This window comes from Pseudonaja textilis, chromosome 1 (genome assembly GCF_049901715.1).
Source record: "Pseudonaja textilis isolate UNSWEBS1 chromosome 1, rPseTex1.2, whole genome shotgun sequence".
Lineage (NCBI taxonomy): Eukaryota > Metazoa > Chordata > Lepidosauria > Squamata > Elapidae > Pseudonaja > Pseudonaja textilis.
This window is the reverse complement of record NC_141990.1, coordinates 22,222,458-22,239,628: the sequence shown is the minus strand read 5'-3', so window position 1 is coordinate 22,239,628 and position 17,171 is coordinate 22,222,458. Positions and strand designations below refer to the sequence as shown.

The window sequence follows — 17,171 nt, the reverse complement described above, 5'->3', positions numbered from 1 at the left end:
TCCTTTGTGTGTATCCAGTATATGAATTTATGTTACTGTGAGAAGTAGTATTTGCCATAAATTTATTTTGATAAATCCATTCATTTAGCTCAAAATGTACCAGTGGCAGGAAAACTATGCAACCTAATGTTTCATCTCTCAAATTACATCTTCAACTATTGTACCCCAGATGTGAAATAGTAACCTGTTCATGTTTACTTCCGTAGATGCTTTGGATGAAGTGTCCTGCAGGACTTCTTTGCCAGCATGGAAACAGGAACAAATCCAGTCTGAATCCAAGTGGCTTCAGGAGCAAATATGGAGGAATACATATCTGCCTTCTGGTAGAAAGCAGTCTTCGTGCCATGATGTGTTTTGGGAACCTTTGACTCAAGCAGTTCTTTCCAATGTGCTGTACAGCATTTCAAGTCCCAGTGCACGCCACAACATGCCAGAAAGAAATGAGTTTTTTGAAAAGTCCCTTTCAATGTTTTGCTCTGTGGATGCTTGCTGTCCTGAACATGGGCTGAGAGGCTCTAAAAACCCTCCGATGAACATTGAAGAGTTAGCATTCCACATTTCTGAGGTTATCATCAATAGCTTGTGTGAACGAAACATTTTGCAAGAGAGTTTCAACAGAAAAAGTTTTCAGGCTAGGAGATCAAGAAGAATTTTTGTCCCACCTCTATGTTTGGTTGACTTTGATAATGTTTATCAACCTCTTGTGAAAGAGGTTAATAATGTATTGTCATTGGAAATTGAAATGAGAAGCAAATATGAAAGAATTGGAGATAGTTTTTCTCAACAGCATTTGATCTCTTCACCTCGCTTAAGTAGAGCTTCCAGGGGTGATTGTAGAGGCTCCAGTGATGTCAAAAGGACGTCCTGTCTCTCAACAATGGATCAAATAGCTCTTAAAAACAAGAGGCTAAACAATGTTGCTTCTAATTTGGACAGTTTCATCCGAAGCCTCAAAACCAGTGAGTCAAAAAATATTGTCAACAAAGTTTTGCACATCATTTTAGATTCGTTATGGCCTGATCAGTCACAGAATGATTTTGGCAGGTCCTACCCAGATGCCCGCTCTCAAAATATCATGCCTTATCAAAATATGAATAGATCAACTAAAAAACAGCTACTTTATTCCTCGATGTGTCCACATGCTTGCAAACTTAGTAATGACCTATTTAACAGCAACTTGGGTCTGTCTCCCAAGTCTGTTGTCCTCTTGGATGTTGTGAGTGAAAAGCTCATCCGGGCACTTTTGGACAAATGCCTCTTGACAGATAATTTTACGGGCTCTTTTGCTTTTGATGAGTTTCCAGAAAATGAACAACTTCGTGATGCGAGGAAGTATGGTGATGATGAAGTCTTGCCCTATTCATATAAAGAGTTTAAAGTCCATGAGTCTGATTCCAGCACCTCCGTTTTCACATATGACGTTAGATACATAGAGGAGCCATGGGTGGAGGCTCAGTCAGGAGTGTCTTCCTGTGAATCAGCCCTGGATGTTTTAGCTCACACTCTGGTAAAACCTGTAATGACAGAGCTTTCCTTCAGCATTGAGCATCCCAGACAAATGAGAACTTCTTCAAAAAAGATGGTTGAATTCACAAAGCCAGGCCCTAGAAAAGGACACGGTCAAGCATTTAATAAAAAGCATGCCCGCTATGGTAAAAATGAAATGTGTTCCTCATCACGAAGTAGAAAATCAGAATCTAGGGCAACTAGTCCAGGAAGGCGTCAAATGAGAAAAAGAGAAAGACACCGGTCCGTTTTGGATGCAGCAGTGCAGCGTAGACCAGTTGTACCCATCTGCACATTACCTGCAAAGAAACCTTGGTTTGCAAGCTGCAAAAAGAAGTACTATAGAAAAGAAGTGGTGACAGTGACAGAACATGGAGATCATCAACTCCAGCCAGTTTTTTCTGCTATTTATTCTTCACTGTTTCTGGAGGACATTGTTTCTCAGCTCTTAATCAAGATCTTTTCTTCACTGCAGAACAAATACGATCGAGATTCTTGTATCGACCTTCATGAGATGAACATATTGTTTGTGCATGCACTGATGGAAGAATTTAAGAAAGCTGGTGTGGGAGTCTTGCAGAGACCTGAGGAGAAATCATACTTCTCACTTGTGGATAGTCGAACTGTCAGCAGAATAGCTGACTCCATTTTAAGAGAGTTTGGATTCCAGTTAGCTGCAGACGGAGACACGGGAAAGGACATAGAGAGTCTGGCTGAGAGGGCAGCTGAAATTATCCTGACGGAAATTTTGGATTACCAGTTGCCACCAGCAGTGTTTAGAAGACTACCTCAGAGTGCTTTCAGAAATGTTAAACCTGGGCCCATCATCCAAAACATTGAGCGCTGTGTCTGCTTTCCTAAAGTAAAAATGAGTAAGCCACCTCCTCCAGCATACGTTACTATATTGTCTGAGAAATATTTAGAAAGAGTAGTAAGTCGACTCCTAACTCAGCTTTTCCCACCCTCAGAGGATACTCCCTGCAGCCAAGACAAAAGAGATATGTCAGACGTTGACTTTAATGAACTCTGTTCCTATATAATCGAACATGTAATGAAGTCCATTTCAAAACACAAAATCTGGGTAGCAAAAAAGGATGATCGATGCCGATTACATTCAGAGAAAGAGATTGAGAACATGGTTGATTCAGTCTACAGAAATATGTTAAAAAAGTCTGGCTCACAACTCTCTATACAAAAGGATGTGGAATGCAGGAATACTGCTTTTATTGATTGCATGACCAGCTTCATAATTCGGGAAATCACTAATCATCATCTTCAGACTTTTCTTTCAAAAGATGAAGACTTTTTGGAAAATCCTGAGCCTGAAGCCTTGTCTGAGAATATAGTCAGGACAGTTTTGGACAGCATCAGTGAATCTTCAGTGTCTTCTACTGAGGTTTTCCCAGCTAAGTTTTTAGAAGAAATTGTTTCCAGAGTTTTGTCTAAAATATTTTCTGCTTCTTTAGATGAAAAGAAAATGTCTAAAGGACAGCCTGAAATTGAGCTTGGTAAAGTGGTTAAAAGGATAGCCAGTTCAATCAACTTGCAGTTTGGCAGAGCTTCAGTTAGTGGGGTGCAGAAAGGAGAAGAACAGACTCTTGGAGCTCCGTTGTCTGCTGTCATGGATGATGTGGTAGATTCTGTATACAACAACATAATGAGAGAAAAACAGATGATTGTAGGAGGTGATGTCAGCCGCATAAGAAAGAATGCCATTTATGACAACGTTAAAAGATTGATTGAAAAAGGCATCTCTGATTATCTTTTGCACCCTTTGTTTTCTGGAGATTTGTCTAGAGTTTCTGGTTTACCTGCACTAGAAGTTAGCGATGATGTTAGAGTCAAGGAATTCCACGAGGATGAGAGTTGGCCACCATTTAGCACCTTGTTATCATCAGGGTTCCTAAAAGATCTCATCACTGGTTTACTTGCAAGGATTTTCCCTTGCACGCCAGCTGGAGATGCTTCATCCACTTGGAATAAAACAGCCATGTCAGAATCTGACTTAAGCAAGCTCTCCACTCAATTGCTCAATGATGTTCGGCTGAAACTTTTAAAACATGAAATCAGAGTTATAAAGGATACACACCCTGAACAGTATCAATATTCCGAGGAGGATATTCAGAACCTGACAGATTCTTTGTGCAGCAAGATCATACAGAAATCTGGCTCCCTTGAAGCTGTCCAGAGAGATGTGAAGAATAAGAGCAATGCCCTCATTGATCAGCTAGCTGGCTTTCTTGTTGGAGACCTCCTCCAACAGCACGTTGAAGCTTTTGTATCCAGCGAGGAGACTTCTGGTTGGGATAGAGCTGCTGCAGGAGACTCTATGGAAGGTTTAGAAGTTTATAGAACTGCAATCAAGCCCTTGGACCTCAGGGAAGCGATTGAGAGAAAAAGTAAAAGTTCGCCTACTTCTTTGCTGGGAAATGTTATTTCTGAATTGCTTTCAAAAATCTCTGATACATTATCAGACATCCCTCTTAGTGCCTCTGGGGAAGATATGGGAGATGTGGCTATGAGGTTGGCAAAAACGGTTACAAAAGAGCTTGCAAAAGCTCACATCAACATTCAGGAGGGTCCAGACGAGCCTCTTGGATCCGCTCCGCCAGATGCAAATGTAGCAGACCAGAATCCATTTTATAAGGGTTCTTCTATAGAAAGCTTTCTGTCTAAAGAAGATACAGAAGAGGTAGGGGATGCTTCACCTTGTCAAACAACCACTATAAAAATTGAAGAAGCTGTAGATCACCTGCTTCATTCAGCATGCCCATCAAATGTATTAGAAGCAAAGTGCCTCACCCAGGAAAATCTGATGGAAGAACAATGTGGTCCTCGGGAGCAGCCTTCAGTTTCACCCTATATCACTGTGCTCTCTTATCCAGTATTAGAAGCTATCATCAATAGGTTATTTGCCTATATTTTCCCATTGGCTTCTAATACTACTGCAACTTCCAATAAAGGAGAAGGTCTATATGGATCTGAATTGCAAGGCAGACTCTCCCAAATTAAGATGGACATCATGGCAATAATTTTGAAACAGGCCATCTGGACCAGCACTTACGGCAGTGAAAATGAAACTGGTATTTCAGAAAAAGCAATAGAGAACATGGTGGATTCCGTGTATTGTGATGTTCTACATGAGGTCCTGCTGCAGCAGCCTTTCTCAGAAGACAGAGAAAGCTTAAATAATTTGTATGTCACGCAGATAGCTTGTTTCATTATTAATGAAATGTTTAAGTATCATCTTCAGTCTTTAACAGCAGAATATGCACCATCTTACTTAAATGATACTAGGAACATTCCAGACTCTGGAATAACTGTATTTCCTTGCATGGTCTTAGAAAATATGCTTAACCAGCTCTTGGAGAAATTATTCCCCAATCCAGAGAACATTGCTGATTGTGCTGGCAAATACGATGACTTTTCTGAAACCGATTTCACTGAGATGGCTGCAAACTTGAAAGGCTGTGTTGTTACAGAGATTTCAGCACATGAAGTCAAGCTGCAAAATGTCTCGGAGCGAATCCCAGACATGGATCAAGAGACTGAAGAAGACATTGCTAATTCAGTGTATAATCAGATGTTGCAAAAGTGTTGCTCTCAGGGTGAACTTCAAAATACTCTCATGGCTCAGGGGAATGGCACTGTGCATGAAATTGCCAGATTACTCATAAGAGAAATTTTGAACTTCCACTTCCACCCATTTTTAAGTAGCAATGATTCTTCTGAGTGCTCCAAGTGGCAAAAGGAAAGGCAACAAGTTTCCAGTCGCACCTATTCTGCCCAGTTTTTAGAGGACGTGGTTGTTGCTTTCTTTTGCAAATTCTTGTCTTCCCCTAATATTTTGGCATATTCTAAGGACACTAATTTATCAGAGAATGAGATGAGAAGTCTAGTGATTGAACTTGTAAATGGTTTGGTAATTGAATTTAAAATGTCAGAAGTTAAGGTCATGCAGAGCACAGAGGAGAATATCTGCCTTCCACAGATAGGTGCTGAAAAAGTGATTCAAATAAGTAATTCTATTTATGAAAAATTACTGCGACAATTTGGGTCAGAGTTTGAGATTTTTAAAGCTTTTCAAACAAACAGCTGCCTGTTAGCAGAAAAATTGGCTTCCGTCATATTAAGAGATATTTCTGGTTTCCATTTGATGCCTTTGTTTACTGGTGACACTTCTCCATATTTGTTTTCATTTGTGGAAGCTGAAACCATTGTTGACAGAGTGGAAACTCTCCTCCCAGAACCGCCATCCTCTGGTTCTGTATTTGGAGATATATTTGTTAAGATATTACATCGAATATTTCCTTCTTGGCTCCCTGATAGTAGATCAGCTTCTCCTGATCTAACAGTGAATGAAGAAGGGAAGAGAAATCCCACTATAGGCCATTTGAAGGAAGAACCAAGTTCTGACGCCAGCAAAACTATTGAAGACATAGTACAAAACATTTGTAAAACAGTCTGTGTAAAGCCTGGATCTCCGAACAGAAAACAGGAAAGCACAGCTGAAGGGCCAATGGAAACAGGGTTCCTCAGTAAAACAAAACAAGGTTATCATACAACACCCCAGTTTATGCAGTTTGATAATGGAGGTGATACTTATTCAGCATCCTTCTTGAAGGACATCTTTAGTGGGTTAATTAGCAAATTGCTCACGTCTACAGCCAGCGTGTGTATGGTGGGGAAACAAGGGACTGAACCTTCACTTAAATATTTAATTGAATCTATATTAAAGGAGTTTGCAAAGTCCCCAGTAAAAGTGCTACAAATACCTGAAGGTGGGCAAACTTTCCCAGATGTGGAAAAAGCAGAGGTTGCTAAAATTATCCATGCTTCTTTATGTAGCATTTTGCAAGATCAGAAATCTGGAGTCCCAATCTGCATGGACAAGGAAAATGGTCAGACGCTTGCAGAAAAATTGGCTAGTGCAATAAAGAAAGAAATTTTAGGCTACCAGATTCAGGAAGTACAATCAAGGACATTCCAAGATCCAGCCTCTAAACCTTTTGAATTTGGAGAAATGGCTAACAAAGTGTTCACAGAGGTGAAGAAAATCAGTACTCCATCCCAGATAGATACACCATGTCCATTTCTAGTCTCTCAGAGATTTATCTATGATGTCCTTGCTTTCCTCTTATCTAAAATCCTCCCTCTTCCTACAACATTCTCTACTGATACAGAAGAGCGATGTGCAGAGTTCGATTTCATTCACATGAAACTTCTGAGCAAAGTGATGGCTGAAATCTCAAAAAACAAAAATGCAGAGGTTAAGTATCTTGACCGTGTGCAGCCCAACCGTGTTGTCAGTCAAACTGTAGCCAACTCAATCTATAACAATCTTTTGCCAGAATTTGGAAGTACTTCCGACGTTCAAAAGTGCATCAGAACTGGCTGTACAATTCTTCTGGAGAGGATTGTGGACATTGTGATCAAAGAGATTTCTGGGAATCAAATGCAGATGTACTTTACGGAAGAGTTAAATCGTCAGCAAGAAGCCATTGAAGCTGAGAAGGCTCTTGAGGATCAATATGGAACTAGTTCAGAGCCGTCAGAGGGCCAGACACAGTTGCGATCCCACCTGAAAGGTTTATCCTCTCTAATCTTAGAGGAGATAGCTGTTAAACTTCTCACAAAAATATTCAGTTCTCTTCCTCTGGATGAAGTGGATACAAGCAATGTTGCATCGATGAAGGAAGTGGCAAGAAAGATTATTAATTCCTTGCAGAATCTCCTCTCCAATGGTGAACTTAAAGTGTGGCAGCATGACGACTCAGAAGACTTAGCTTCGGAAGATAGCCGAACCGTTGGAGAAGTGGTTGACTCTGTTTACACAGATATCCTAAAACACTCCAACTCTGAAACTTCTCTGTATGAAGACTTAACTAATAGCAATGAAGACTTTGCTAACAGAGTTGCCTGCTTCATGGTGAGTGAGATTTCTAAGCATGACTTTCAGCTGGTCATTGACTCAGAGAAAGAGATACCCAGCGCCAGTTTGATAAAGCTGGAATCTGAAAAAATTCTTAAAAAAATTATTTCTGACATAGAAGCAGGAAAAAAATTGAATAAATCCTCAGATATTGAAACTCCTGTGGTGTCTGTTGTTTTCCTGGAAGAAATTGTAAGCCGCTTCCTGATAAGAATCCTACTGGCACAATATGATTTGGGAATTCATAAGAAAAAAAGCTTATCTAAAACAGATGTAAATGGAATTGCTGCCCAGCTAAAAACATCTGTGGAAAAGGAGATATCAAAGAACAAGATCAATCTTGTCGCTTCAGATCATAAGCCAGTACTGGATCTACAGTATGAAAAGGCAGTTAACCAAGTCGTCCATTCTGTCATGAGCAATGTCCTGGAGAAATCGGGGTCTCAGAAAGAACTATATAACGACATGACAACCAAGCAGGTGATATTCCCAGAGCAAGTAGCCAGTATCATTATCAATGAGATCTCCAGCAACCGCCCACAAAAGCCTTTGGGTGATAATTCAGAAAACGAAACCTACAGTGCCATGGAATTGGACCGCATTGTAGACAAAGTCCTTGCTAAAGTTAACTCCCATATGGAACTGGAGGAAGATACGTCTCTAATAGAGCTCCCTGGCCTGTCAGAATGTCGCCATCAATCCACACCAGCTAACGAATCGCAGGCAGATGACATGTCAGTGAAGATCGTCCCTTATATTGGTAAAAAGCCCCTGAAAGTTGACCCAGACATAGTTGGAGACCACTTAGCGGTGCTGTCCATAAAAACAGAACCTCTGGAGAAACTGAAAAAGACATGTTTATCAAAGATGGGTTTGAGTTTAGCCGAATTAAGAAGAGCCTCTGCATCGGGCAAAAGTCTCTCCCATAGCCTGGGGGCTGCAAGTGTTCCAGAAGCCAATAAAAAAAAGGAAAGGCGCCCATCTTTGGATATGACTGGGCGCCTTGCAGTGAAACCAAAAGAGGTAGGTGAGACTGCTTGCATGAACTGAAGCGGTTTCTGTTGAATGGTTTTTATCTTTGTCCTTTTCAGTACGTTACCTCAGCCCAGAGTGGGCTATAAAGCAGTGTGAAGCAGTATATAAATCTAAGTGCTATAAATCTATTTCTATTTATTAATTTTTTATGCCGCCCATCTTCCCTATAAGGTGACCCTGGGTGGCCTACAGATTATAAAAACAATCAAATAGAAAAATAATTCAAATATTAAAACTATACCAATTAAAATGTTAAAACCATAAAAAATGGCACTAAGTCGGGACAGTTGTAAAATGGCTCACCTTGGGACCATACCCATTTTTACAATCTGTTTTGAGGTGGCCATTAAGCAAACGTGTGTTCTACCAATTGTACCATCTGTTGCAAAATTAGACATCACTGTATTGACAGTAGAGACCTTCACGTTTCTGGGTTCTGTAATCTCCCAGGATTTGAAATGGACACCTAACATTAGAACCACAACAAAGAATGTTTTTTCCTATGTCAACTCAGAAAGCTCAGTGTGCCCAAGGAGCTGCTGATACAATTCTACAGAGAAATTATTGAGTCTAGCAACCAAACAGGACAGATACAGACTTCAGCTAGAACTGCAGAAAAAAACAATTGCAACCAGCCTGCCTTCCATACTGCATGAGCCAGAAAGAAGGCTGAGAAAATATCTACAGATATTTCCTTCATATCCTGGACATAAATCGTTTCAACTCCTCCCCTCAGGAAACCGCTATCGGGTATTGCATGCCAAAATAACTAGAGGCAGAGGCAGCCCCCCCCCCCCGCTATCATTCTGCTAACCTCATTCCCACAGCAATTGTCTTATGTCTAAGGATATTTACTCTTGTAGTAGGGCTCCATTATTCTCATCCTTCTCATTTTTCCTATTAACTTCTCCTATTGGTATCATATGATTTATCACTTTGTCGTTTGTATCTTATGATTTAAGATTTATCACTTCGTTGCTTGCATGTACACTGAGAGCTTATGCACTGGAGACAAATTCCTTGTGTATCCAATCACACTTGGAATAGAGCTGGATAGAGCTGGAAGGAACCTTGGAGGACTTTTAGTCCAGCCTCCTGTTGAAGCAGGAGTACCTGTACCATTTCAAATAAGTGACTTGCCCAATAAAGAATATTTTAATTCTGTTTAAATATTCTAATTTAATGGGTTCACTGTCCTAAATACTAACTGATTTTAAAATGAATGAAGTATACCCATGTGATATAGAATAGGATCGGATCGGATAGGATAGAATTAGAATAGAATAGAATAGAATGGAATGGAATGGAATAGAATAGAATAGAATGGAATAGAATGGAATAGAATGGAATGGAATAACAGAGTAGGAAGGAACCTTAGAGGTTCTAGTCCAACCCCTGCCTAGGCAGGAAACCCTATACCACTTCAGACAAATGGCTATCCAACATCTTTTTAAAAACTTCCAGTGTTGGAGCATTCGCAATTTCTGGAGGCAAATTGTTCCACTAGTTAATTGTCTCCTTAGTTCTAGGTTGCTTCTCTCCTTGATTAGTTTCCGCTTGTCCTGCTTCTTGTCCTGCCCTCAGATGCTTTGGAGAATAGCTTGACTCCCTCTTCTTTGTGGCAACCCTGAGCTGTTGGAATACACCCCTTGTTTCATTAAACTAGACATAACCCAATTCCAGCAACTGTTCTTTATATATATTTAGCCTCCAGTCCCCTAATCATCTTCATTGCTCTTCTCTGCACTCTTTCTAGAGTCTCAACATCTGTTTTACATTGTGGCGACCAAAACTGGATGCAGTATTCTAAGTGTGGCCTTACCAAGGCATTATAAAGTGGTATTAACACTTCAGGTGATCTTGATTCTATCCCTCTGTCTATGCAACCTAGAACTGTGTTGGCTTTTTTGGCAGCTGCTGATTGGATTCCCTTTCGATTTTAGCCTGTTTGCAGAAACTCTTTCCAAAGCCTGATGAAGCCAGACATCACAAAAGTGGAACTGCTGAAGGATGTGGAGAGCAAGCAAGACCTCATCATTCGCCTGGTAGCCCATGACATTGAAACACGGGTCCCCACTCCACGCCAGGTTCAGGAAGAACAGATGAGTGAGAGTGATGAGGAGGAACAAGTACTGAAGGAGCACACATCTTTTTATTTTGCCATTCCACCGTTTCATCCACCACATGAAAGTACAGTGATTTCAGTAAGCAGATAGTTCAGTAAAAGGAGGCCTCACAGGATAATTTCTGTGGGAAACTCTACATGTAGATAATTCACAACTGGGGCTTTAACAAGGCACTGAGAGAATGTGTGCTATACAGGTAGTCCTCGGCTTACAGCCACAGTTGAACCCAAAAATTCTGTCACTAAGTGAGACACTTCTGAGTTTCACCTCATTTTGCCCCATTTTGTGATCTTTCTCACCACAGTTTTAAGTGATTCATTGTTGTCGTTAAGTTAGAGACCTGGTCGTTAAGTGAATTGGGCTTCCCCATTGAATTTGCTTGTCAGAAGATCGCAAAAAGGGATCACACGACTCCCCAGGACAATGTAACCATCATAAATATGAGTCAGTTGCGAAGCATCTGACTTCTCTCCTGACCTCTAAAAATTGCCTGAAATCTCAAATCTCAGGCAAGATTACCAATATTTTGAAATTGTTACACAGGTATTCCTTACTTATCGACCACAGTTGGGCCCGGAATTTTGGTTGTCAGTTGTTGCCGTTGTTAAGCAGGTCAATATGTGTGACCTGATTCAGTTTCAAAACGGTTTTTATGACCCTTGTAAACTGTCGTAAAATACTTAAATTGACATGATTGCAAATTGTGGTAGTATGACCAGGGAATGCTATAACTGGTGGTACATGCGAAAGGGATGCCAAAGGGCTCAAAATGCAACGGTTTGGGGTGTGCAGCAGTTATAACTTTGAAAACGGGTTGTAAATAACAGGTTTTGAGCCTGTTGTAACTCTGAACAGCTATTAAGCAAATACTTGTTAAATGAGGATTACCTGTATATTGCTGTGAATATCACATGCCCGACCTAGAAAGACCTTATTGAGGGATCAGAATTTTTAATATAGCAGTTACAAGAAAACTCTGAGACCCTTACAGAACATAGCACATTTATTGGATCATGAGCTCCTACAGACCTTTTGGTACAATAATATACTATTCTCAGTCCGAAGGAATATTTTACAGTAGATATAAAGTGTGCAGCCATCCAGCCATACACACATAGGGTTAGGGAGGAATTTCTTTTTAAAAAATAAAAAATAAAAATTCACCGTTCTCCGTTTTCCATGGAAGTGGTAATTTGTGGTCAAAGTGGGCCCAGTGGTTTTGAGACCCCCCTCTCTTCTCCTTCTGATGCAGACCACTCTACGTGACTCCCTAGAAACAAAGCCATCCATGTGGAAAAAGAAAGGTTCCTCCGGTGAATCCTTGTCAGCTGGATCCAGCATCGAAGGAGGTTGGCCCCCCAGAATTCAGAAAGACGAGTCTCTTCTTCCATCCCCGTCTATGACAAACCGTTTATATGAGGTAAGGTGAAAGAAGGCCTTCTCTCCTTTATTTAGGACTCAGATTCTCCCTCCATTTTTTTTGAAGAAAAACTGGTTGTGTTTCATCTTTTGCTTGCTTAGTTGGAAGCAAAAAAAAAAAAAAAAAGATTAGTTGGAAACTAATCAAGAGAGAAGCAACCTAGAATTAAGAATTTCCTGACAGCTAGAACAATTAACCAGTGGAACAATTTGCCTCCAGAAGTTGTGAATTCTCTCCAACACTGGAGGTTTTGAAGAGGAGATTGGACAACCGTTGGTCTGAAATAGTGTAGGGTCGTGATGACGTAGGTTCGCCCTCACAGAAGCGGCATGCAGAGCCATCTCTGCCAGCACGCGAGCTGTCGCCCCAGCTCAGTTCTGTTGTGCATGCGTGCACACCTCCTCCAGCCAGCTGATTTGGGGGTAAATGCCTTGCATGCGTGGAGGGGGCGGGGCGCATGCGGGAGGCGCGTGTGCATGCACAGGGGGCAGGGGGTGCGGGGGGGGTCTCACGTGCATGTACAAGGGGGCGGGGGAGCGCAGGGGGGAGCGTGTGCATTGCATTATGGGTGCAGGCACTTTCGGCACACGATGACCAAAGTTTTGGGCATCACTGCTGTAGGGTTTCCTGCTTGAGCAGAGAGGTCTTTTCCAACTCTGTTTATTCTGTTGTTCTGTTCTGTATTTTGATATGTCCCATTCAATTTCCCTTCTTTTTAAAGCACCGTTCCATGGGCATCCCCTTCCCAGGCCATTCTGATGTTGATATGGTGGCAGGCTTCCTAGGCATTGTGATCTTAAAAATGACCCTAATGGGAATGTGAGCCCCTAATAGGGTCACCTTTATAGGCACAGTCATAAGGGCAGAGGGAAGCTAAGAGAGGTCTGCCACAGAGATGAGGGGCAGGGTGGTTATGCAAAGATGAGAGAAGCTGGTTCGGAGAAAAACAACACCACCAAAATGAAAACTGGAAGGAGACAAAAAAGAGGAGCTCGAAGTTGTTGCTTGGAGATAGGCTATGAGGGTGAACATTTGTCCATATTGTCTCCATGAGTCAAGCCAAACCATGGCACAGAACTAATAAACTAACCTATTGAAAGTAGTTTTGGGAGAAATGGCGTCTTACGTTTGAAGGTTTTTTTAAAAAAAAGATGTTTCTGCTTACCAACAGGTTAGAGTTTTGGGAACCCTGAGGTCCTAACTGCATTGTTCTTTTTCTCCCTGTAGGCTGTCGCCTCTTCCGCTGGTTCCCCTGTTACTGAAACAGGCCAGAGCACCCCTTTTAAGTCCTTGCAGCCTAGTGTGCAATTGGCAGAGGCAACCAAGAGGTAAGTGTCTGGGGGCTGGTTAGGCCTACAATGTGATTCAGATTATCAGAGTTGGAAGGGACCTTGGAGGTCATCTAATACAATCCCCTGCCCAAGCAGGAGGCTCTACACCATTTCTGACAGATGGCAGTCCAGTCTCTTCCTGAAATCTTCCAGTGATGAAGCTTCCAAGGGCAAGCTGTTCCATTGGTTGATTGCTCTCACTGTTTCACAAAATTTCTCCTTATTTCCAGGTTGAATCTCTTCTTGTTCAGTTTCCATCTATTATCCCTTGTCTGGCCTTCAGGTGCTTTAGAAAATAGCTTGACCCCTTCCTCTCTGTGGCAGCCCCTCAAATATTGGAAGACTGCCTGTCTCCCCTGGTCGTCCTCTTCACCAGACTAGCCATGCCCAGTTCTTGTAATTGATCTTCATGTTTTAGTCTCCAGTCCCCTAATCATCCTGGTTACTCTTCTCTGCACTGTCTCAACATCTTTTTACAGTGTGGTGACCAAAACTGGATGTAGTACTCTAGGTGTGGCCTTACTAAGGCTTTACAGAGTGGTATTAGTACCTCACTTGATCCTGATTGTATCCCTCTATTAATGCAATTTAGGATTGTGTTGGCTTTTTCGGCTCCTGCCACACACCGCTGGCTCATATTTAACTGGTTGTCCACTAAGACTCCAAGATCCCTTTCACAGTTACTGCTATTAAGCCTGGTTTCACCCAGTCTATATGTGTCCTTTCAGTTTTTCTTGTCTACTTTCCTAACACAGTCTTTAGAGGAAGTCCTGAGTTCTAGGCTAGATAAGACAGGCAGTGAAAAGGAAGACAGGTTTCTTTGAGTGGCAGCCACCATTCTGAAATGTTCACAGGCATGCACGTATACATGCAATGTTCAATATGCGGGAGGCCTTGATTTAGAAGGAGTGCCTCCAGGCAATTGAAAATATAGCCTGGCTAGAAAGAGAAATAGTGACATTATTTCATATTATTTTGCTTGTTTTCCAGTGATGAAAAAGATACATCAATTGAAAAAGGTAACTATCATAACTGATTTGAAATGGTTAATTGCTATCTGAATACTGTGTGCTATTTTTTGTCATCTTTAAATTGGGGTGGGCAATGTGTTGTCTTCAAAGTTACATAATTTTTGTAGTGTTATAGACTCTTCCAGCTGTGCTTGTGCATCAAATTTTAGCAATACAATTGCTCAAACTTGATGGCATATTTTCCCCATGTTCTGAGATGAGAAGTGCTCAGAAATTGTCATATAAATATTAAGAGAAACATAAAACAATTGGAGATTTCCACTCCCAACATCCTCAGCTATTTCATAGCCCTGCTCTTATTTCTATTATCAACCACTCATCCAGTCACCTCCAAAATGCTAAGCATGTCTATCCCAGCCACCAAAAATTTGCTCATCTTTGCTTCATTTGCAAAGTCCATATGAACACTTCCATACTAAATAATAAGCGTTCAGGCAAGGGAAGACTATAGGATCCATGCTCTGTGAGTGGAGGGACATGGAAGCATCCTAAAACACCTCCGAAAACAATAGGGCAGACTATTACTACTTAAAAACTGTGGACTTAAATACTAACAGGGGCCTCCTTGCAATTTTCTTCCAGCTGTTGTTGGCATGCATCTTTCCCGGGATACAGAAGAGACAGCTACCATTGAGGTAAAATGTTCTTAATGTTTGTAGGGAAAAGGAGCCTTTTTTGCCTTTCTCTTAGGAAAAAAAAAAATCCTCTGATTTTAGAACTTCGTAAAAATGAAGCTTAGTAAAAGCATTTGAAGGGACATGTGCTTCTAGCTCTACCTCTGGTACTGAGTAAAAACCAGAAGTTCAAGACCACTTTTTCTGACTAAAACTTGGATTAAAAGTCATAGCTTTTATAAGGAGCATGGTGACTTGTGGTTAGGATGACGGTTTGGAGGTTAGCAAGCCCATGTTCAAGACCCGAGTGCTGCTGTAGGGCAGTGTCAGGCTTTTCCCAGCTAAGCCCCCAGGAAAGAAAAACCCTTGACTCCATTTGATTGAAGGGATAGATTCTTTAAAGATTACTGGTTGTGGCAAAAGCAGAGCTAGAACTAAAATTCTTGCACAAAGCTTTACAAAATTTTCCCTTCTCTCTGGCCCTCCTCCCTTGCCTGGTGTGTTGTCGTCAATGGCATGTTACACAGGTGTTTTGGGAACTGCTTGGATGTCTGGTGCCATCTGGTGCAGTTCACATTCTTTCCCAGGCTCTGCAGCCTTGAAGACCAGCTGTCACACCTCCAGCTTCCATCAAGCTTGTCACCTGTCCCGTCTCCTCCCACTCATCTCTAGTTTCCACATGCCAATTGCTTGCTTCCCCTTCTCCCCCTTCCCATCCATTTATGACCGCATGCCAGCAAAGCGCAAAGCTGAAGATGGCAGATCTGACGGGTGGGGTGAGCTCTTGCCCTTCACTCCAGCTCCAGCTGGGTACATGAAAGAAAACCCCAATTGGGTGTCCCTCAGGCAACAGTAATGTCACCAGCTAATTTTTTCAACCGGAAGCGCCTTGAGTGCGATGTGATAAGCTTTCATGAGCTACCCACTTACGACTTTTAAGAAAAGAAAAAGTCCTATCTGACTAAATATGGCTGTTCTAGAAAGGTTGTGAGTGGAAAATCCTGGGCATTCAAGAGCCAGTTTGGGCCTAGTGGTTAAGGCACCAGGCTAGAAACCAGGAGACTTGAGTTTTAGTCCTTACCTTACATATGAAAGCCACCTGGGACCTGTCACTCACTCTCTCAGCCCAACCTTCCTCACAGGGTTGTTGTTCTAGGGAAAATAGGAAGAAAAGAGTATTGTGTGTGTTCACCACCTTGAGTTATTTATAAAAAATAATAAAGGTGGGATATAGATTGGATTATAGAGAGAGAGGGGTGGGGAGAAGAGAGAGAGATGATAGCGATAAATAGATAGATGATAGTAGCCACATGCTTCTTGGTGCGATTGGTTTTTCATTAATGAGTCTTATCAGTTTGTGGGCTCCATTACATCAGAGAATGTAGGGGTTTTTCCAATGCTCACGCCGTATCCTCTACTTGTTTTTGCTAAAGCCAAAGCATCCTAGGGATTTGGATCTCTGGTATCTGTTTTGTTAGCTGTTCAGCATCTTCTGCTTCTTGGTGTTTGCTTGCTTGGTTGCAGAAGATCTGCTTGTTATGCACAGCTTGCCTTAGTCACATGGATCATGTGACCAGAAGTTTTCTTTGTCAGCTGCCTGGTCACTGTGCCTGATGATGATTTGGGCTGAGAGGGAATGACCAGGACAAGGTCACCCCATTGGCTTCTGTGTCTAAGGAAAGACCACCAGAACCTGGGTGCCCCTATGCCAGCACTTAAATAATCATTCTACACTGGCTCTTGATTGGCTATTCTCTCAAATACTATCTCTCATTAATCCTGCCAGTATGGTGAGGACTGATAAAATATCTTTCCTTGTAGTCACCAAACATACTGACTCATGAGCTGGATTCACATAATCTGCTTAATAGGTCTAGTGGAGACTTTTTGCCTGTGGACTCAGTATTATGCAACCCCAGCCTGTGTTGAGGTTAATAGTTAAATGCATGGGGGATGAGTCATTTAACTAATATTTAAATTAAGTAAATTTTTGTTAATGCAGTCCCTACCACAACTCTCAAAGCCAGAGAAGGTAAATAACCCTCCTCTTTTGTTCTAAAGGTTGGTATGTAGTAAAATTTTTATTAAGTTTTGAGTAAAGCCTTCAAAATGGGTCAATTCATCAATGTGTTTTACATATAAGTGTAGCCATGGTTGTTGAATTGAGTTCATGAGT

The 17,171-nt window shown here is 41.5% G+C and overlaps 1 protein-coding gene across 1 annotated transcript in view; it reads left to right on the top strand.

Moving 5' to 3' along the window:
* FSIP2 (fibrous sheath interacting protein 2) overlaps positions 1 to 17,171 on the top strand; it is a 57,031-nt gene that overhangs the window by 36,637 nt on the left and 3,223 nt on the right. The window contains exons 16-22 of the mRNA XM_087922938.1: positions 207 to 8,461; positions 10,417 to 10,677; positions 10,986 to 11,043; positions 11,805 to 12,019; positions 13,247 to 13,347; positions 14,341 to 14,369; positions 14,964 to 15,016. Of these exons, the coding sequence (XP_087779064.1) occupies positions 207 to 8,461; positions 10,417 to 10,677; positions 10,986 to 11,043; positions 11,805 to 12,019; positions 13,247 to 13,347; positions 14,341 to 14,369; positions 14,964 to 15,016 (8,972 nt within the window). The remainder of the gene's footprint in view (positions 1 to 206; positions 8,462 to 10,416; positions 10,678 to 10,985; positions 11,044 to 11,804; positions 12,020 to 13,246; positions 13,348 to 14,340; positions 14,370 to 14,963; positions 15,017 to 17,171) is intronic.